The sequence below is a fragment of the Gopherus evgoodei genome, chromosome 2 (assembly GCF_007399415.2).
Source record: "Gopherus evgoodei ecotype Sinaloan lineage chromosome 2, rGopEvg1_v1.p, whole genome shotgun sequence".
Classification (NCBI taxonomy): domain Eukaryota; kingdom Metazoa; phylum Chordata; order Testudines; family Testudinidae; genus Gopherus; species Gopherus evgoodei.
Window position 1 is genome coordinate 39692815 of NC_044323.1, and position 21707 is coordinate 39714521.

General features: G+C 39.5%; 1 protein-coding gene across 3 annotated transcripts in view; it reads right to left on the reverse strand.

Moving 5' to 3' along the window:
• Positions 1-19892, reverse strand: part of SLC39A12 (solute carrier family 39 member 12) — a 39991-nt gene extending 20099 nt beyond the window's left edge. For all 3 annotated transcript variants that reach the window (XM_030550430.1, XM_030550429.1, XM_030550428.1), the window contains exons 1-6: positions 19765-19892; positions 18261-18607; positions 13265-13546; positions 10431-10638; positions 7239-7441; positions 3066-3237 (exon numbers count right to left, since the gene is read on the reverse strand). In XM_030550430.1, the coding sequence (XP_030406290.1) occupies positions 3066-3237; positions 7239-7441; positions 10431-10638; positions 13265-13546; positions 18261-18533 (1138 nt within the window). In that variant the 5' untranslated portion in view covers positions 18534-18607; positions 19765-19892. The remainder of the gene's footprint in view (positions 1-3065; positions 3238-7238; positions 7442-10430; positions 10639-13264; positions 13547-18260; positions 18608-19764) is intronic.
• Positions 19893-21707: the final 1815 nt, after the last annotated feature.

Here is a 21707-nt window from a genome sequence, read left to right on the forward strand (position 1 = left end):
AGGAAAGATTAGAGAGGCTAGGACTCTTCAGCTTGGAAAAGAGGAGACTAAGGGGGGATATGATAGAGTTATATAAAATCATGAGTGATGTGGAGAAAGTGGATAAGGAAAAGTTATTTACTTATTCCCATAATACAAGAACTAGGGGTCACCAAATGAAATTAATAGGCATCAGGTTTAAAACAAATAAAAGGAAGTTCTTCTTCACGCAGTGCACAGTCAACTTGTGGAACTCCTTACCTGAGGAGGTTGTGAAGGCTAGGACTATAACAGCGTTTAAAAGAGAACGGGATAAATTCATGGTGATTAAGTCCATAAATGGCTATTAGCTAGGATGGGTAAGGAATGGTGTCCCAAGCCTCTGTTTGTCAGAGGATGGAGATGGATGGCAGGAGGGAGATCACTTGATCATTGCCTGTTAGGTTCACTCCCTCTGGGGCACCTGGCGTTGGCCACTGTTGGTAATCAGGATACTGGGCTAGATGGACCTTTGGTCTGACCTGGTACGGCCGTTCTTATGTACTTATGTTCTAATCGAAAGCATTCATTGGCCAAGGATCTTCAAGTAAAAAAGCTGAATCCACTGGATTTCATGCCTTAGAGAGATAAATATGCTCTTAGTAGACAGCTCATAAGCCTTCTGTGAACACACCACGCCTACTGTTCCAAATTGTATTTGTTGTGTGGTGTGGACACATTTCCTTTAGGGATGCAATCAGAAGTGATAATCTTTTTTTCCTAATTCAGTAGAGTGATTGGGAGGTTACCCACATGTATGTGCTTACATTTTCAAGATGCTGTATAACGTGAACTAACTAATATATACCACACCCTTCACCCTTGTGAGGCAGGTAAGTCACAAGATGGGGAACAGACACAAAGAAATTAAAGACAAAATATTCAAAAGTGTCCACTAATTTGGGTGCATCAAGTTTTTTTTATGCCCCAGGCGCAGAAAGTGCTCAGCACGTCAGAACACGGGATCCTTGGTAACGCCGTTACACACCCAAACACGAAGGCACCCTACATTAACAGACACTTTTAAAACTTAGGCCTCAGTGACTTACCCAAGACCACCCACAGGGGCGGCTCCAGGCACCAGCACAGCAAGCGCGTGCCTGGGGCTGCAAGCCATGGGGGGGCAGCCTGCCGGTTGCTTTGAGGGCAGTCAGCAGACGGCTTTTGGCGGCGTGGCTGAGGGAGGTCCGCCAGTCCTGCAGCTTCGGGGGCAATTCAGTGGCAGGGACACCGATGGCGCGGCACCAGCGGACCTCCTGCAGGTGCATCGCCTAATCCATGTGACCAGCAGACCACCCGCAGGCGCGCCACTGAAAGCCGCCTGCCTGCCATGCTTGGAGCGGCAAAACACATAGAGCTGCCCCTGACCACCCAACAACTAACTGAAAAATCTGGGAATGAAACTCAGGTCATTAGGCTACTTTTGTCTTACATCAGGTCATTTGCCTGTCTTCTCTTTTGGAAGGCTCCTCAGATATAGGCCTTAATCCTGCAAAGAGACCTATGTGGTCATAAAGGCCTTCATCTCTCACACATGGTCTGTTTCACTCCAAAGAGATCACCATTAGAGGAGGAAGGATGATCTGGTCGTTTGGATGCTTGTCTGAGCTGTAAAAACACTTGTTCAATTCCCAGCTGTGCGAAAGACTTCCTGTGTGGCCTTAGCAAGTCAGTTAGCCTCCCTGTGCCTTGTTATCCCAGCTGTAAAATGTGGATGATAGTACTTCACTAACTCATGGAGATATTTTTGAGGATGAATACTTGAAAGAGTGTGAGACACTACGGTAACAGGGGCTTGAAGAAAATAAATAACTCTTTCTTAGGAGTCTCAGTACCTCTTGCTACTTTGTAGGTTCCTGTCTCCTTTGAGTACTAATGGGATGTCTACAAACCTCCTTCCAGCCAATGATCTACCATGTTGTTTAATCAATGCACACAGACAGTACAAATGTACAATGTGGAACTGTGGTTTAGTCCATTCCCAGCAGCAGCCTAATTAATCCAGCGGTCCATCTAGCTCAGTATCCTGTCTTCTGACAGCAGCCACTGCCAGGTGCTTCGAGGGAATGAACAGAACAGGGCCATTATCATGTGATCTATCCCCTGTCATCCAGTCCCAGTTTCTGGCAATGAGAGCTCTAGGGACATCCACAGCATGGGGTTGCATCCTTGATCATCTTGACTAACAATTGTAGTTCAGAGAGCTAAAGTTCTATCCCAGACAGATGACTGGCTGGAAGGATGCATGGGGAACATTTATTAGCCCCCAGTGAAGCTAGCAAGCTACCAGGTGAATAAGGCACAATACAATAGACATACGCACTGAATGGACTGATATGTGCCCTGAGAAATTTTTCTAACTGGTTTCTTTCTACAGTCCAAGGTGTACAAAGCCTGGAGCTCATTTTTGCTTGGCATCAGACAGTAGATGAGCTTGAAAAGCTGCTAATTTTTATTTTCACAACATCTCACAAAAACCTTTACTTTCACTGTGAAAATTTCACGAAGTGAAAATCTGCACTTTTCATACACATTTACTTTCTGGAGAGCATCTTAACACTACTAATTCAGCATATCATGGTGTAAAATAACAGATGTTACAGCACCTAGGCCTGATTCATCATTGCGTTACTCCAGTTCTATGCCAGAGCATCCCTGCTGAAACCAATAAAGTTATACCAGTGTAAAACTGGAGAAACATAGGGGCAAAGTAGGCCCAAGTTTCTACTACTGGGAGGGCCTCCCACGGCACTATAGCCATTATATCTACTGTCTGTATCTCTGACAAGATCTAAGAAAGAAGAAAAATCAGCCCAAATGAGAGTTCTTTTCATAAGAAAGTGATATAGTTACTGGGAGCTGGATCCCTGAACTTCTCATCGTATAGTACTGTGTAACATGCACATCGTGAAATTCTTTGGTGTATAAACATCTGAGTGTTTTGTTTTTTAGTTACTAATGAATACAAAGGCTCCAGAAAGCTAAACTCCTGCAACCCTTCACCTGAATTAGCACAAGCAATACTTCACAATGGCAACATAACTCACTTTCCAGAGTTGTTGGTGGCAGCTTTGTTTGCTTGGATTCTGTAAGCTGACAGGAACAGCTCAGTAGCTGCTGAATGATCGCTGGGCTGATTTGCTTGAAATTTTCTTTAGAGATGGACGAAGGACTGTTATGTAAAAATATCTTCACAAGCTCACTGGCAGAGAAGCAAGCCTATGTGGGAAAGGATATGTGGTTACTAAATATAGATATCATTAACTGAGTCTGATGCTCAGGTTAAATGCGGATTTGCAGGACTTTTTAAATGACATGGAATCATGAACTTTAAAAAAAATCAAAAGTGGATCTCAAAGAAAAAGTTGCATTTTCTATTTGTGCTGTCCTGGTTACATCTGCCCGCTGTATGATTTATAGCTGGGTACTTCTAGATAGGTTACGTGAATAAAATTGCAACCTAATTAAACCACATCCTTTACATCATGGCTTTCTACTTGTACGTTTAGAACAAAGTTAGGAAGTTAGCAGCCAGTGTTTGCGGTAGTATTGCAATGAGCTCTGTATTTGTGCTGCATATCTATGCCCTTCATAACACATAGAGCTAATTAAAGCTATAAAGTTTTACTGGTTGAATCATAACATAGCTATACTGAGCACTGCATGGAGTTTACTACTACTTTTAGAAAATGCCCTGTTGTTTTTACCTCCGTCAAGTATTAGTGAGATAATCTAGTTTTGGTATTAAGATTTATGTTTAGAGGCATGTTTTAATACAATGACTAAAGATTTTGCTTTCTAATGCTCATTCATTACATGACAGTAATAAGGATCAATTCAGGTACAACATGGATTTCCATATTGTTGCCTGAGTCAGTACTTTGTGTATGTATATGGCAGGGAGAGAAATTAGATGCTGCAGAAATGTTACTTAGCTGATGTCACTCTTTATTTGCAGAAGAATTGAACCAGTCCCCCAGTATAATGTTAGGGGAAAAGCACCATTGGTCAGATGAGACATTAAATGGAGGTCCTGATCATTTGTATTTATTAAAGTTCCCATGATGCTTTTCATAAGAACATGGTTGCTAATTCCAATATCTTGGCAAAATTCCAGCTTAAGAAATTGTATTCTGACTACATACATACACCCTGAATTGAAGAGAGTAAAGGTACTCTTGATTTCTTATCCCCATTGCTGCGCATTGTTAAATGTTTGTTCTCACTCCAAAGGTGGCTGCAAATCACTAATGATGAAATGATCCCTATATATAAGTTTTATTAATTAAAATTTATAAGTTAAACTTGTAAAACTATTTGGCTTCTTTTAGGAAGAAAATTACCATATAAATGAAAGAAGATTCTAGTTATTCTTTAGTAATACCAATAATAGGAGAAATCCTTCTGTCCTTGCTCATCCTTTACCAAGGCAACATTCTCTTTGGACTTTAGTGACAGTTTGAGTGAATAAAGGACTATCAATCAATAAATGAATCCTGAGGATCCTTGTCTTCTATGAGCATAGGTGGCCCTGCTACCAGGAGAATACAGGAACTACCCCACTGTGAACAGAGTGTAGTATGTTGACTCTGACAATGGCCAGCACCAGCTGCTTCAGAGGAAGGTACAAGAAACCTTGCAGCAGGCAGATCCGGCGCAACCTGTCTACGGGGAAATTTTTATTAACTCCCATTTATTAGAAGTTGTCTTAAGCCCTGAAGCATGAGGTTTTATATCCCTTCCAAATGAATGTAGGTGACAAGAACCTTTGCATCTTCTACCATAAACTCTGGCCCCTATGTGCCTTTTAACACGAGGACGAAAAGATAAGGACCTTTGTTATTGATGAAAGAAATCTATACTGTCTTTGAGGGGAACAATACAGAAAAAGATAAATAGAGCTTACGTTTTCTCTTATGAAACACCAGATAGATGCATGACTTTCCTTTCCCCTCACGTAGATTTCTTTAATGAGAAGTCATACATTAACATATAGACATGAGTTATATAATTTTATGTGACTAAATGTTATAGCTCTTATTAGTTCATCTTACTATTTACTTAAGTTTTATACGCATTTTAAAAATCATTGAAGACAAAGAAGAGTTTTAAAAAGACTGCAGTGACCTACTTTTCAGGCATTATATATAAAAATATGAAGCTAATATCTGAAAAACTAAATTATAGCCCTTAAATGAACTGGCAGAAGCAAGCAAGAAACCAGTCCATTTCTTACATGTAACAGCATCTGTTACTAATGGAACACAATGGCTATCTTAGGGACATGTGGAACACAGAAGATAAAATTAGCAATAACATTCAAATACAAATTCTTCTAAAGGAACGATCTGTCAAGGAAAATGTAAATAATTAGTAAGAAGAGAAATGGAATGAAAAATAGAAGCTAGATATCAGAAAAGGATGGCAAATCCTTTTCTCTCCAAATGTATCTTTATAACCTTTCAAAGGCTACACAAAAATACTTTGGCTCTCAGCTTGACTGCCATGCCTAGAATAATGCACAGCCTTTGATTCAAGGACAGTCTTGGAAGTCCAAGTTCCAAAAAGTTCTAAAAAGTGCTCAGTTTTGTAAATTGACCTTCCGCCCAGGAGAATTATATTCCTTGTACTCCTGGCATCACTACTGGCTATGGCCTTCATTTAAGTTATTTTGGGGCCACATTTGCTTTAAACATCTACTTGGCTGATTGGCATGACTCTCCTTTGAGGTCCAGCAGAATGAAAATCATTATACTGATGGGATATGAATTCAAAATAAAATCACTCAGCTAAACAACTGTCAGGATGGCATTGAATCAGAAGACAATTGTGTCATCTTCATATCATAAAATGAACATTAAATTAAAGCCAGATGTACATCTTTTATCCACTCAAGAGAGTAAAACCACTAGGCTTTGAATCATCTTAAAATGTATTGTTAAAAAATGTAACCCCTTTGGAAGGGCTACTTCTGAAATACCACATTAAGTCTATAGGGGATTTGCAGCTGTACGACAGCAGCAATGGCTGCAGAGGCTCAGACTCTGTTTCCCAGATTGTCTGGGGTCCAGGCCAGAGATAGAACTGAAAAGGAACACTAAGAAAACCAATCAGAGACAAAGGGTTCAGTATGGAAATATTACTTTTGGTTTTGTTTGGAGACAGTGTAGTAGGGAAAGGAGCTACTCGGCCAGGGAGGACCCTTTGACCCTCCGCATTTCTCCCAAAGAAAGACTTTGGGATTTCTGGGACAGTGATCAGTGTCATCTCAGTAGAGACCAGAAACCCAAAAGGCTGAAGACAGTCAGGGCCAAGCTACCAAGAGCCAGTCTAACTGCACATTTGAATCTGGACCAGAGAGCCACAAGGACAATCTTACCATCCTTGGTGTGAAGACTTTATTTAATTTGATATTGCATTTTAAGCTAGCCACTTAATTCAGCGCTGTACTGCCCACCAAAGACTGAGCCTAAACTATTTGCTTAAGCAGATGCGAGGAGGGAGCACAGTGCTGTTTTTATTGGCTGTAAATGTTAGGAGGGGTATTTTGTTTCTGATATTTAGGTATCAAAGATTTATAAACTTGTTAAAACTTCCTAAATAAATTGTCCAAAAAACATTAAGGTGGTAGTGTTTATGTATTGTTGTTTTTATCTTTTATTATCCTACTCCTCTTTTCCATTTTCCTCTCACCTGAGCTACCCATACCTAACAAAGCCCAAGATACTGTTTTATTATTCTGGAATTTGTGATCGCTATTTTATTTTATTGTGCTGTGACTAACATGCCTCTGTGTGAGTTGGGTGTTGGAATTTTCACAACAAATAGGCCCTCTGTGTTCTTTGCACTAAGAGAGTTTTCCTTGGGTAGAGGCACCTGGTGCACTTACAGGTGAACACAGGAACCCTAGAGGAGAAAAGGAAGAAGACTGCAACCATACCTGAGGACTTGGTTACAAAGAAGAAGAAAAAAAGCCTAAATTTTCATATATGTCCTGGCTGCTTTGAGTCTAAAGCACAAAGGTCAGTCATATATATATATATATATATATATATATATATATATATATATATATATGACTTTTAGAAAATCACAAAATTCATAAATATTATCCATTGAAGAGATTTATCCTTTGCACTATATATTTGCAAAACAACCTGAACTTTTGTAATTGACATCCAATTCCAACTGTTGGTAAGAATAGTAAAAAATAAATTAACCTGATCCCAATCAGCACTGCTTTCATTATCTTCATGATAACCACTTATATATTGCCCATTTTTCTGTCCTGATGTGAGTGGAATATTTAAATATCCAACATCTCTGATTGTCATGCCATGACGTCTTTCTTTGCGACTGTATATTTGTCCATTTGTATTGCAGGTCTTTCCATCCCTCAGCATGCTTAGGAGTTGGTCTATTTCTAGGAATTTATTAGAAAAATGTGGTGTTACCTCATTATAGACACAAATTAAAGAGAAAGATGAAACAGCAATTGTTCAAAATGTCAAAATATGTAGCATATTCATAGATTCCAAGGCCAGAAGGGACCATTGTGATCATGTAGTTGGAGCTCCTATATAACACAGGCCATAGAACTTTCCCCCCAAAATTCCTAGGGTGTATCTTTTAGAAAAACACTCAATCTTGATTTTGAAATGGTCAGTGATGGAGAGTCCAACAGAACACTTGCTGAATTGTCCCAGTGGTTAATTACCCTCACTGTCAAAAATTTACATCTTATTTCCAGTCTGAATTTATCTAGCTTCAACTTCCAACCATTCGATCATGTTATACCCTCCTATGCCAGATTGAAGAGCCCAATATTAAATATTTGTTCCCAATGTAGATACTTTCAGATTGCAATCAAGTCACCTCTTAATCTTCTCTTGGTTAAAATAAATAGATTGAGCTCTTCGAGTCTATCACTGTGAGGCATATTTTTCAACCCTTTAATTATTCTTGTAGCTCTTCTCTGAACCATCTTCAATTAATTAACATCCCTCTCGAATTGTGGTACCAGAACTAGACACAGTTTTACAGTAGTGGTCGCACCAGTGTCAAATACAGAGATAATATAAGCTCTGCTCCTATTCAAGATTCCCCTGTTTATATATACCAGGGTCACATTAGCTCTTTTTGCCACAGCATCACATTGGGAGTTTGTGTTCAGCTCAAATCTTTTTCTGAGTCGCTGCTTCCAGGATAGAGTCCACCGTTCTGTAAATAGGGCATACATTCTTTGTTCCAAGATATATACATTTACATTTATTTAACCATATTAAAACACATACTGTTTGCTTGTGCCCAGATCATTTAGCAATCCAGATTGCTCTGAACAAGTGACTTTTACTACTATCTCAATTTTTGTGTCATTTGCACTCTTTGTCAGTGACAATTTTGTGTTTTCTTCCAGGTCACTGGCACAACATTAGCTTTCTTCCAGTCTTCTGGACTTCCCCAGTGCTGTAATATTTATTGAAAATCAGTATTGAAGATTTATTTAACAATACTTTGTTAATAACTTTTTTCTCTAGTAAATGTGAAGATCCCATCTTGACAGCTCTAGAGTATGAAGTCAGCTATACAGGAAGCAGTTACTTCTCCACACTGCCACATTAATGTTTTCCTCTTGACATCTCTAGGAGATAAGAAGCCAGTTCACCCTTTGTGGCCATATAATCATTGATAGCTGTGCTGAAATCATTAACAAGGTACTGATAAATAGTGTCCATGATCCTGTAAGTTATTGTATGTGGATGGATACTATGGGCCAACATGGAATAACTTGCAGAATTAGGGTCATTGTAGTGATTTTTGTGAAATGGAGATTTTGTCCATTAAGAACTGGGCTGAACCCACCAATTAATTTCAGATAGGGTATTTAGCTACCAAACAAATGTTAAGAACGTTTCTACATGATGGCAATACTTTGTTTTATAACTTTCATTGTTATTTAGAACAATTGTCCCCATCAGTGCTTGAAAAAAGAAATGTTGACCTTTTTATTAAAGAAAAATGTATGCTAAGATTTTGATTTGTTTCCTTTCTCTAGAGCAAAAATACTTTTGAAGTCAGCAAAAGCTTCTTTCTAAAAGTTGTCACTGTAATCAGCTTTATTTTCATTTTTTCCTATATGCTGCCAATTCTAGCCCTTTTTTCCAGTTTATATTTGAAATGTAAATATATTTAAAAGATGAACGTCAATGAGTTTTGGTTTAAAATATGCTAGCACTGTTCCAATCTGGTTAAAAATATCCTCTGGATTCTGTGGGTGAAATTTTGACTCCGTTGAAGTCAACAAGAGTTTTGCAATTGACTTCAGTGGCCCCAATCTGGATTTCACTCTTGATAGCTACTTAAATAGCACAGTGCCTCTCTGTATTCTAACTGGCTCTATTCATTGTCCTGAGTCAATTATTTTATGAGTTCTACACTGACATTTTTTAAGGGAAAGTGTTTGTTACATAACCAGGGCTAATGGGAGTGAATGTGGTCTATGAATTAGAGAACAAGTCTAAGAGTCAAGATGCTTGAATTCTTTTACCCATGAGCTTGTTTTTTGTGTTACCATCGCTGGGATCACTTGGCCCCTTGTGACTCAGTATACACATCATAGGGATATTAATACTTACTTAGCTCACTGGTGCATCACACAGATTAATTAATGTTTTCAAGCACTTTGAGATCCTTGTAAAGAGCTACCATTAGTCAATGAACCACAAATAAGAAAAGTAGGTGCCTAAAGTTAAGTTCCTAAAGTCCCGGTAGGCACTTAAATAAGTCGTTTGATTTTCAAAGGTGCTGGGCATCCTGCAGCTCCCCAGTGAAGATAATGGGAGATGGATGCTCAACACTGTTGAAAACAAGGCTACTGGTTTAGATTACTTAATTTTAGGCCCAGTTAAAAAAATCTTGGGCCTACTTATTTGTAGTTAAGTTTAGTTGTATCTGTCAAAAGATCTTTTAGAACTTAAGTGGAATTTCTATACCAAATGGACTTTACGTGTCCCAGTCTCACTGGAGGTTGGTGACTTCAGAAAATGGGTAGGGAAAAATAATATATAAAGGAGCTATGAGTAAAGGTCAGAAAACATCCAGTCAAGACAGAGTGAACAAACTTCATCTCCCCTGAGAAGCTCCCTGTGTCCCAGTCTACATCTACCTGATACAATCTCCAGAACTGGCTGTCGAAGGCAAACTGGGGTTACTTTATATATGATTATTATTTATTTTATAGGGTCCAAAAATTTTTTCAAAATAAAGAAGGATCTTGTCTCGCAGCTTTCTTTTTACATTTAGAAGAGTTCTACCTATCAAATACAAATGATGAAACCAGGGTTCAAACCCTGATTTAAGAAGTACCTAAAAAGTACTGACACAAAAGGCAAACCTGAAATACACAGCCCTACCTGTTACTTGGAGTTCATTAGTGCTGTTTAGAGAACTGAAAATATATTTTATAAAGAATTCTGGCGTGGGTAAACTTGCTCTCCCGAGGCAGACTCCTTGGAGAGCCAAAGTAATGATTGTAGCAGCCAGGCGAGGAAGTGTATTTTCATCAGCACCGTCACTGTCCAATATGGCAGCTTCTTTCTCCAGAATGCTTACATCAACACACTGAAACAGAATAAAAATTTAGTTAAGCGGTTCTTGGTCACATTAGTGTAAATCATCAGACAGGCAGGAAAAGAAGCAGGAGAACACAGCATTGCAGAAGCCCAAGGTGGATAGGTTGTTAGACAGAGTGTATAATCAACAGCGTGAAAAGCAGAAGAGACTCAAAGAGAATGAGAACGGAATACAGGACCTGAGGTTATGCTATGAAGAGGTGGTTAGAGACCAACATGAAATCAGTTTCAGTAATGGGGAGGAAGGAAGTTTGGGAAGGAGGGAAAGGAACTTGAGGCAGCAGTTAAAAACACCACATTCAATTAGCTACTTCAAGTCATTTTTATTTATTGTTGTCTTCATGTCATTTCTGCTTAATTTTTTCCTTCAAGATTTTTGCTGCCTAGAGTGTAGTCAGTACAATCCCAAAAGGTGGCAGAAGAGGAAGAAGAGAAGTGGATGTTGTGGTTAAGGCACTGGACTGCAACACTGCAGATCTAGATTTAATTCCCAGCTCTGCCACAGCTTTCAGGTACAGCCTTGGACAATTCCCCTAATACCTTTGTGTTTCAGCTCCCCGTCTCTAGAATGGGGGTGATAACATTCACTTTCTCTGACATTTTGTCTCTTTTATCTAGTTACACTGCAGTATCATGGAGGAAGAGACTACTTCTTACAGCACATGCGTATGGTGCCTTGCACAGTGAGGCCCTGATCTTGGCCTGGGGCCTCTAAGTTACTGTAATCGAAGAAGAAGATGAAGAAGGAGGAATGTATAAGATCAATTTTAATAAATTGATTTCCAGTGTCCACTTGTGTGCCTCTGTTTCCATGTCCATTTAGTTCAGCTGCACTTGTAATTATCACAGTTGCATGAATAAAAGTGTACTTAGCCATCAAAATATCCTCGTAATTGCATGTGTCATTGCAGTAGAGATGTGCACAGACATAGTCCTGTAAATGTGTGAGCATTTTTGTGCACAAAGCTCAGGTCTTCATGTCTAGCTGTGAATGAGAGACCTTTAAGGCCAGTTTTTCATTTTGCCTTAAATGTGCTGCAGCCTCATAAGCGCACCATTCTGAGTGGCGTGTCCATTTTACACAAACAGCAGCCATAGACACATACACATGTAACCCCACCTTGGCTAGTGGCTAGCTGATTAATTATTCATGTATTATTATTATTATTTATTTGTATCATCATAGCACCTAGGTGCTCCAATCCCAAACCAGGACCCCACTGTGCACCATGAAGAAAAGCAAGTATTTCTAATGTCAAATTCACTGCCAATATATCTCCATACAAGCTGAAGACGTTTCTTTCCTACCAAACTGAATATATTAGTTGCTACTGTGAGAAGGAAACAAGTTTTAAACAATCATAACATTTAAAAACTGACCAAAATGGTTTTCTTCCCTTGGATCACCTACCCTTTCTCCTAGCCACAGATGTTGTGATTCAAAGCATTAGATAGGCTGTAATGATTTCACTACCTTTCACAAAGAGTCTCCCCACTCTCCTCTCTGTGAACGATGAAATCACAGACACTAAACAGACATACTGAGTGCACTGCCAGTGTAAGCAAATAGACCACATTGTAAAGCGCTGTATGGATTGTTACTCCATGTTGACATGCCAAATACCCACCGATGTGTCTTTATAGCTGCTGAGATACTGTTTGAGTTCCTGGAAATCGGCACTTTCAGTGATACTTAGAACCAACTGTACTAGTCAATGAATAATTTATGACGGGAAAAGGTTACACAAAGCACACGAAGAGAAAGAGGAATTGCAGGCATTCTGCTTTATGCTGTATAGCTAGTGGCTTCTAGCAATCTTCTGTTTGCCTTGATTGCTGCTACCACTGTATGGTGTAAATTAAAGAGCAGTGAGATGGAAAAGAAAAGAAGAATTGGAGAGTAAGCATCAGACGAGGACAGGGTTGTGTAGCATCCAAAGAGGTGATAGTAGGTCAATATATATTATGACAACTCTCTAACTTTGAAAATCTGGTAAGTGGTTTTGATTACTGTACATTGTAAGGAGAATAGATTATTTAGATTGTAAACTTTTGGGGGCAGGGACTGTCTATCATTCTGTGTTTGTACAGCGCCTGGCACAATGGAGCCCTATTCTTGGTTGGTCCCTAGGTACTGACATAAATAAATAACAATAAATACTAGGTGAGTTATACCTGCCATGTATTTCCTGGTTTTATAAGGGTGTTTACAGCTAAATATAATGAATACATTATTTGCCACTCTTAACGTAAGTTTAGTCTTCTTTGGATGACTCTTTCTGCGGGAGGAACTGATTATGGTAGGTAGATTAGCTTCAGATGTATCTGGCACGTCAAAGAAACAGCCACGTCTTTTGGCAGATTCCCTGCTACATCCAGTATCTGATGGATGTAGCACAGTGAAGGACCAGCAGGGAACTGGTTACAGAAATGTGATTCTCTTCTCCATGCCCAGCTCCAGCGCAAGTTAGATCAGCTAAAGGGCTGCTCTAATTTGTCCCAAGCGGGTATAGTTCCTAGGGACCACATTATTTGATTGCAATTTGATGGCAGAACTAGGTTTTAGCCTTTAGATCTTTGGTAAGTGTTTTGGAGTGCTGGGGGTATGTGTTTACCTGGCTTTCAGGAGTTTTAAAATGTTGCCTTATTGCAGCCAAAATGTCTTCAGTTTCATTCCTTGAGAAATAATAGCAGTCTTCATCACGCCTTAAACTGAGCATGCTGTGTAGGTAAAATTTATAATCCTTGTTACTCAGACTGAGCTCTGAAGAACAGATGTCTCTTTGATGAATAATATAGTAGAGAAGAATGAGGGAAATTCTCTGGAATACTTCTTCACTGAGATGGTCTTCAAAATCTCCACCAGCTATTAATAACAAAGCATCTGGTTCAAGGCACTGCGAATAATTAAAACAAATGGAAATTAGTTTCAAATTACATGTCACTATTAATCCACTGAAAATAGGATTAGAGAACAGAGTAGGAGAATCAACTTTATGTCAAAGAGACTGGTCTTGAGGCTGCACAGATGCAGAATGGGGTGTGTACAAGGTAAAATGTGATGAGCAATAGGGACAGCAGGGGAAGAACATGGAAATCCAATCTTGCAGTAATGAGGGCTGCTGCATGGCTGACAAATCACTCTCTGTGCTGCCTTTCATAAACCGTGCCTGCTTGTGAGCAAGGGGGCAAATGTCCAAAGGATTTGAGACTTACTCCCCGTCAGGACTATTGTAGTCCATTTACAGATCCCCATTGACATCACTAGGCATTAATTCTGGCCCTCGGTGCAAAGGACTACAACTAGCGCTTAACCTTACCTTAACTGCTGCAAGGCCTCCACTTGCACTTGTGTGGGTTTGCAGAATGAAGGCCAGAAAAAGCCAAATTTGGACCTGAGTTATATCAGTGTGAGGCAGTGGTTCTCAACCTTTTTGGTGTCAGGATCATCTGTAAACATTGATGGCCTGTGACTCACAACCCAGTAAATAGGCCAAGGTTGGAGGTTGGGTCCTGCTCCAGAGAGTTGTGGGGTGGCAGGTGATGGCCTATTGCAACCTAGTAAATAGGCTGTGTGAGGTGGTAGTGGGAAGTCCTGGAAGAGGCTAGGTCCTGTGGGGCTGGCTGGGCTCAGCTTGGCTCCCTACTCCAGCCGTTTCATCTTGTGTTGCTGCAGCCCCTGATGAGGAGCCAGCTGGGCCAAATCTGTCTGAGTAGCGTTGTGACCTGGTTCTCTCACTCATTTTGAGCTTGGTCATTTTCCCCATCATCATGATGGAGGGGCAGTTGGAATAAACCTGAGTGGCACTGCAACCCCTGGAGGTCACAATGCCTGGAGCTGGGCACTGAGCCTAGCAAGTCCCATGGAACCAGAGCCACAGGAGCTGCCACATGACCCTTTGAAACATTCTGGTGACCCAACTTTGGGTCATGACCCACAGGTTGAAAAATCCTAGTGTGAGTGATAGAATCATACAAAGCATAGAAACGTAGGGCTGGAAGGAACTTCAAGAAGTCATCTAGATCATCTCCCAGGCAAAGGAAACACTAGAGTTACTCCACATTTACAGGCTAACGGAGCAGAATTGGGCCCTGTATCCTCAAACTGTATTTATTTATATTTATTAATTGTGCTATCAGAACATTTGGTCAGCACAAAGCCTATGCATCAATTAAGTCATCAGAATGGGACTCAAGAGAGACAGAAGTCATGCATGGGTCTGTGCTGCTCTGAATTCCCCCCCTAAGAGCAGGTATAATATTTAAAAAACTAAATAGCTCAATGCCAATAAGGCACCATATCTCCTCATACTCAGACCCCTTTCAATGTCACCTCAGGCAAAAGGCTTTATGAACGGATAGGCCTAGAAAACCAGCAAGTGCTCTCAGACTAGGGTAAGTGGGTGAGCAAGTGCCAGAACAGAAAGCCCCTTCCTGAAAATATCCTGTCCCTGTTGTGATTTGTAGGCCATATCAGCTGGTCCCATTGGAAGGATGCTAATAGCTTCCCCCTATTTAAATCCAAGTATATCTTGAGCACTTGAGTTGATCTCCACTGTCATGGTAGATCACAAGGACTATAAACAGGGGTGTTGGAACAAATTTTCATAGTGGGGGTGCTGAGACCCATTAAATCCTGTATATAATGGAAACCACTTCAAGCCAAGGGGTGCGGTAGCACCCCTAGTTCCAGTATCTATGACTCTAAAGTAGACAAAAGCACCTAAATCATAGTCACTAGGCAAGATACACCGACACACTTCAGCCATTCCAATGATTCAAAGCAGCCAGAAAACCTAGTTTACTGGGTTAAACTATGTTTATGGCTACAGACATTGTGTACTGGTGTATCTGGTACACCGTATATGTCAAAACCCATTCCTTGAATGTTTACCCTCCAAAAAACTTGAATCAAATGCAGGTTATGGTGCTCAGGTTTCATATGCTCCCTCAACTATAAGCAAGTGAGTGAGTTGATGTTTCACAGACATTTTAATAGAAATATTCCCAATCTAAATCAACCCCAAGAGGAATGTTAGAAAAGGTTAAGCACTGTGGGTACCAATAGCCAAATTAAATATTCACACTGGTAAGTAAATTAGATTAGGATCTGCCCCCTGTGTCCTGTCTAACATCTGCAATACTAGCCTTTACTAACTGACCTTCAGAATCCATGGCCATGTACTTGATGCTCCTTAAGCAGCATCTGGCATTACTCTTATCTCCCAAGTATACAAAGAAGGCATACCTTCTTTGGTATTGATGATATGTATTAGCATGACTGTCTTTGTGTATTATTGTTTTGGACTATGAGGAATACATTTAATTCTCCTAGCTCATTTCCCTAAAGGGCTCATGTTAAGCCAATCTATCCTTTCAAATTTACCCAGTGGGTGATAAGACACACATACTGTATGGAGTGGAGGCTTTTCAGAGATTTCTATAATTATACCTCAAGGTCTAGTAAGGATAACTTCAAGTCACTAAGATTGTTGGTGCTGGCAGGCAAGATGTTTTAAAAGGAAATTGCTACCGGGAGGGCAGCAGGTGCACTGAAAGAGTTGCTGTTATTGGAGAATATGTGGGATCCTCCACTGGGAGGACTGATTCATCACCAGTTATTTTGCTGTTATCAACATGTTAGAGTCACAAACACCTGCATGACCTTACTTTCAGAATGCTTATTTTCTAAAACAAACAAGTCCCTTTCTGAATATGGGAGCAGAATGCTTTTTTTACTTAACTCCCTATTTTTTAATGATTATTAGTAAGGATTCTGACAATACAGAAGAAGGTATGCCTTTTTTGTGCACTTGGGAGATAGAGTAATGCCAGATACTGCTTAAGGAGCATCAAGCACATGGCCATGGATTTGGAAGGTCAATTAGTAAAGAAAAAAGAAAGGATCTAATAAAGGTATAGAACTTCAGGGCAATGATTTCAATGGAGGATGGAGTCTTGTTTGCAAATTAAATAGTCTGAAAAAGCAATGGTTTGTGAGGGCTGGGATCCCAGATTCAGAAGGGAAATGTGAGTCTGATTGATCCATTTTTTGGTTTTATTGGTGGGGAGGAGGGGTCTGGGGCTTCCCCACCCCCACTGTTTGGGAAGTTAGTGCCAGTGCCAAGGAGGAGGGGCTAATTTCTGATTCTAAAGACTGCAGATGTTTCAAGAACAATTGCTGTCATGAGTTTTCCTCCATTTTGGGTGTTTGTTAGCTCATCTTGCAGGATTTCAATCTTATAAAAAAGCCACTGTACTGCATGGACCTTGCTATTTGCCCAGGCCAGCCAGAAGAAACTGTGAGAAGGGTTCAGAAAATCTTTCCTTTGCCATCATCCCTGCACTTTCTATAAATAGGTCACAAACACAAGGAAAACCTTGGCCCATGATGGAAGAATTCCCAGGAAGTTCCCACTCCTCTATGCAGGACTAACCCATGTAGGGGAGCATGGAGCCCTACATTATTTACCAATGCTCATTAACCCTGGGGCAGTTATGAAAAATGTCAGCATTTGCTACTATGGCTATTTAAATGAGCAGATGCTCTATGGCAGAGGACTGAAATCTCCTCTCCAACACATTGGTCCTGTTGAGTATAGGGAGCATTTTACTTTCACAGTAAACATCAGCTTTCCCCATCATTAGCCTTCACCACCTGCTGCTTCTTGATTCTGACATGAAGCCACAATACTCTCTGTATAATTCCCTGCTGTTAGAGATAAGCTAGACCTAGAACAAGCTGAATTAATCTTAATTGGAGCCAGAATCCATCAACTTTCTGGGGGTCCCAATCCAAACTGGGAGCATCTTCCAAATCTACATTTCTTTCCATCTGGGCCCAGATGGAAAGAAATGTAGATTTGGAAGATGCTCCCAGTTTGGATTGGGACCCCCAGAAAGTTGATGGATTCTGGCATCCTATTCCCCTTTTCCTTCCATGGTCAAAGCAGTGGGAAGAAATAGGCCAGTCAGTAGTCTGAATTTACTAGGGGATTGAGCCCCCACATGGGAGCTGTGATTCCAAACATTTTAATACCCTGGAATTCTTCCAATCCCAGAGTCTGGATTTGCAGAATCCTTTATCTGCTCTTGATCTACCTTGACCAGAACATTTTTTTCCAAAACCATCCCTAAACCTTGCAGGCTTGGGGGAAATGGCATATGGATCTGAACAAACCATGGGTTGGGGTTTGAGTTTTGCAAAACAACAACCAGAATGATGATGTTTCACAAAACCATTCCTATTTCTCTCCATCCACCTCTAACTACAACAGAAATTTCTTTTTGTGTTTCAAATTCAAGCTAACACTATAACTGTAGGATGAAGTAAAGAGGAAAACCTTAGTTTGAAAATAAATATCTGAAAAATCTGGCAATAAGTGAAAGATAAATTGTTTTTTTAAGGTGTACTTGAAGAACTTGGGGCCCTCTTTACAAAAATAAATAAGCAATATAAATCATTAGCAATTAAATAATTACAGCAGTTCATTTTTTTTTGAAAGAATCAATGCCGTGTGTGCCCATGATATGCATTAGAATGGCTTCACCCGAATAAATGATTTCTGAACTCATCTTTTAAATGTACCCTTCATTAATTTATACACTAACCAGATTACAATCCTCCTGCATCCCATAAATCCACTGTGGACATTCAGCTCTCTCCAATAACATTTTGATCAGTTTTCTTGAGTGATTCTTGTGGAGCTCAGTGTAGTTGTCAGCTGAGAGAATGCGTAAAACTTCCATCAGATTGCCTTGGCTGGGAGCATAGCTGCTTTCCTGCTTGTGCTGTTTCCCAGACTGTGCTTCTGCAGTGACCACACCAAATATGAAAGCTGAAAATGCCACCCAAAAAACTGGATGCTTGGTCAGAAAACACATTTTCTCTTCCTGTAAGTGTGTGTCTGTGTTGAGAGTTGAATGGTGGTTCGTAGTTCACAGCTTAAGGTTGAACCCTGAGGAATTTGTATGGTAAAGAAAAACAAAAACCATTTAATTAGAGTGACTGCAATATGTTTGAAAGGATTTATTAATTGGTTGGCTAAGCTGATTTGCAGTGACAAGCTGTTTCTGAACAACAGGGGGTTTGTAGGAACTTTACAGCCTAAAACAGTAGGAAACTAAGATGACAGTGGCCTTAAACATTCTGTAGAATTACTGGTAAGTGGTTAAATTGAAATGCCCTTCCTTCACATTAAAAGTTTTGAGTATAATACACATTTGTAATTTCCTTGTTATGTTACTATATTTGATCATAATCTCCTTTAGTAAGTACAGGAACAAATATAATTGCTTTCTCTTTTACTCCATTAGGAAACAGATTCCCAAGGGCTAGTAGATGTACTTGTATAAGAGGAGCAAATAAGGCATTGTGCAGGAATTCTGATATAAACGTTCAGTAATACAGATGCCTAGCAATGACTTATAGTGGTTTTCATCTTCATTAATTAACATTAGCTATAAAGCAGGGGGGGGAAACCAAACCCAAAACATTTTAACAGGAAATTAATGCTGCTTTTTCATCAGAGAAAAGAGCTGCAACATTGCCGTAATTATGTCATTCATACAACTTGAAAAATGTAGAAATGTCTCAAAAGTAACTAGTTCTCACTTTTAATAATCCTAGATGCAAAGATAGTGTTCCAAACAGTAAAAGCAAACTATCCCAGACATATCTTTCCTAACGTACTGTAAGCTCTGTCCTTACTGTAATCTACCTTGATATAGGAGCATGTCAGTTGTAAAGGAGTTTAACTTTTGTTTTCCACTAAAGAGGTCTCCCTTTACTGAGGAGCAGGCCTTTGGAAATATACATACATATGTTAAATAGCCACACGCAACATCTGCTTCTTTTCACTGTAAAATAATACAGATCTGATTTCCTTTTTAGAAATGCTTTGCTAACAGATTGCTAAAGTAGAGTAAACTAAAAACTTTTGCTGAGTTATAACTTGGCATGCATTCAGATAAAAGTTAGCATGGGATAGCACACTCTGAAAGGTTTTGATGTTTCAAAATTTATTTTAGCTTTAAGTTAACATTTAGAAATAGGTTAGCATTTAAAAATATCACAGTTATAGGGACACAACCATTTCTAACACCGTGTTCTTACCTTCAGCAGAAAAAAATTAACTGTTGTGTATTTCTAGCTTTGTGGCCTTTTGAATCCCCAAAAGTATTTAGCTGCTGGAAAGTCCGATGTTTTTAAAATTCCTTGATGGTGCTCTGGAAGCTGGAGAGGATTAGTTTATTGCTGCCTTGAAAAGTTTTCAGTTGCTATGGAGAGAGCTGTTCTTAAGGTAACAATGGAGGTGGATAGGAATTAGTACATGTTCTTCTTGGCAGGTTTTAGGCATCACATTATTGAGTGTATTTAGCTAATTATTTTGATAGTTATCATTTTATGTAAACATTCCCTAATTAACATCAGCAGATGGCAGGATGTATGGTATTTGCTTAACAATATTCATTATGGTAGATAATACACATGAGAACACCATTTTCTCTACAATATTAAAATACGTAAGCAGTTTTATAACATCTGAAGAATACCTGAATTTCTGTTTTAACTGAAATCTTTGTTCTGGGCACAAATGTGAAATCAGAGTAGAAATATTTTCTGGCATATCTGTAGAAACTCACATTTTTTCTTAAAGGGACACTTTCCATGGAGAATGGGCCCCAAACAGAGTCTGTGGTAAAATAAACAAACAAAATCAGAGAGCATCAAAACTCTCACCTACACCAAACTTGAACAGCTGAGCTTGGTGCAGATGGTGAACTGGAAAAAAGGTGAAAGAAACCCTCCCTGCCTTCTTACATTGCTCTGTGGCTGAAACTGCAATCTTCCAGTTGCCCAAGTCATTCCTGGGTCCCTGCACTCGAAAGGGGTAGGAGAATTCAATGACTACTGGATCTTCATAGGGGCAGAGCTACCAAGCTCATCCATGTCCTATCTCCCAAACCTGCTGTGTGAGGATGCAGAGTGAGCCATACTCCCTGAGTAGGGTCCCCAAAACCTTTGGAGAAGGAGGCTGGATTTAACTTAATATGAACAGAAATGTTACCATAAATAACGATAAGCACGTGTTTTTAAATGCAAAACCTTTCCTACACAAAGACAATTATCTTCTCTTCTATATTGGTTCTTATATTGTGCTTATCAGTATAGTATCTAAGCAGCTAACAACAGCACGGTGATAGTTCCTGAGAACCTGCAAGTGAAACCAACTATAAACAAAAGTGAAACTGGTCAGTTGAACCTGAGTGAAAAGAAAAATACAAACAAACCACTCCAATAAGATAAAGTAATGGCAAACAGGAGTATGCCCAAATACTTATGTGCTCACTAGACATTTTAATATTTTAAAAACAGACCTATTTATTAGTTATTCAAATGCAAAAATATCTGACATTTTTATTAAAGTACATTTTATTTTAAGCTTGATAAATCACAAATGAGTGAACAGATTGATACCAAACACCCACAAACATTCATCTGCGTGCTCAGAACAAATGGGAATTTCAACCCAAAGAGATTTTTTTTTCAGAAATGTATAAGTAACTGAAAACAAGGACTCACAATTTTAAGTGCTTCTCTACCTTCAGTGCCTTCCTATAGCATCATCACTATGATGCTCCATTTAGTAAAATACTTCATTTAGGAAGGAACAATCAGTTGCACACATACAAAATGGGAAATGGCTGCCTAGGAAGGAGTACTGCGGAAAGGGATCTCGGAGTCATAGTGAACCACAAGCTAAATATGAGTCAACAGTGTAATGCTATTGCAAAAAAAGCGAACATCATTCTGGGATGTATTAGCAGGAGTGTTGTAAGAAAGACACAAGAAGTAATTTTTCCACCCTACTCAAATCTGATTAGGCCTCAACTGGAGTATAGTGTCTAATTCTGGACGCCACATTTCAGGAAGGATGTGGAAAACTGGAGAGAGTCCAGAGAAGAGCAACAAAAATGATTAAAGGTCTAGAAAACATGACCTACGAGGGAAGATTGAAAAAATTGGGTTTCTTTAGTCTGGAAAAGAAAAGACTG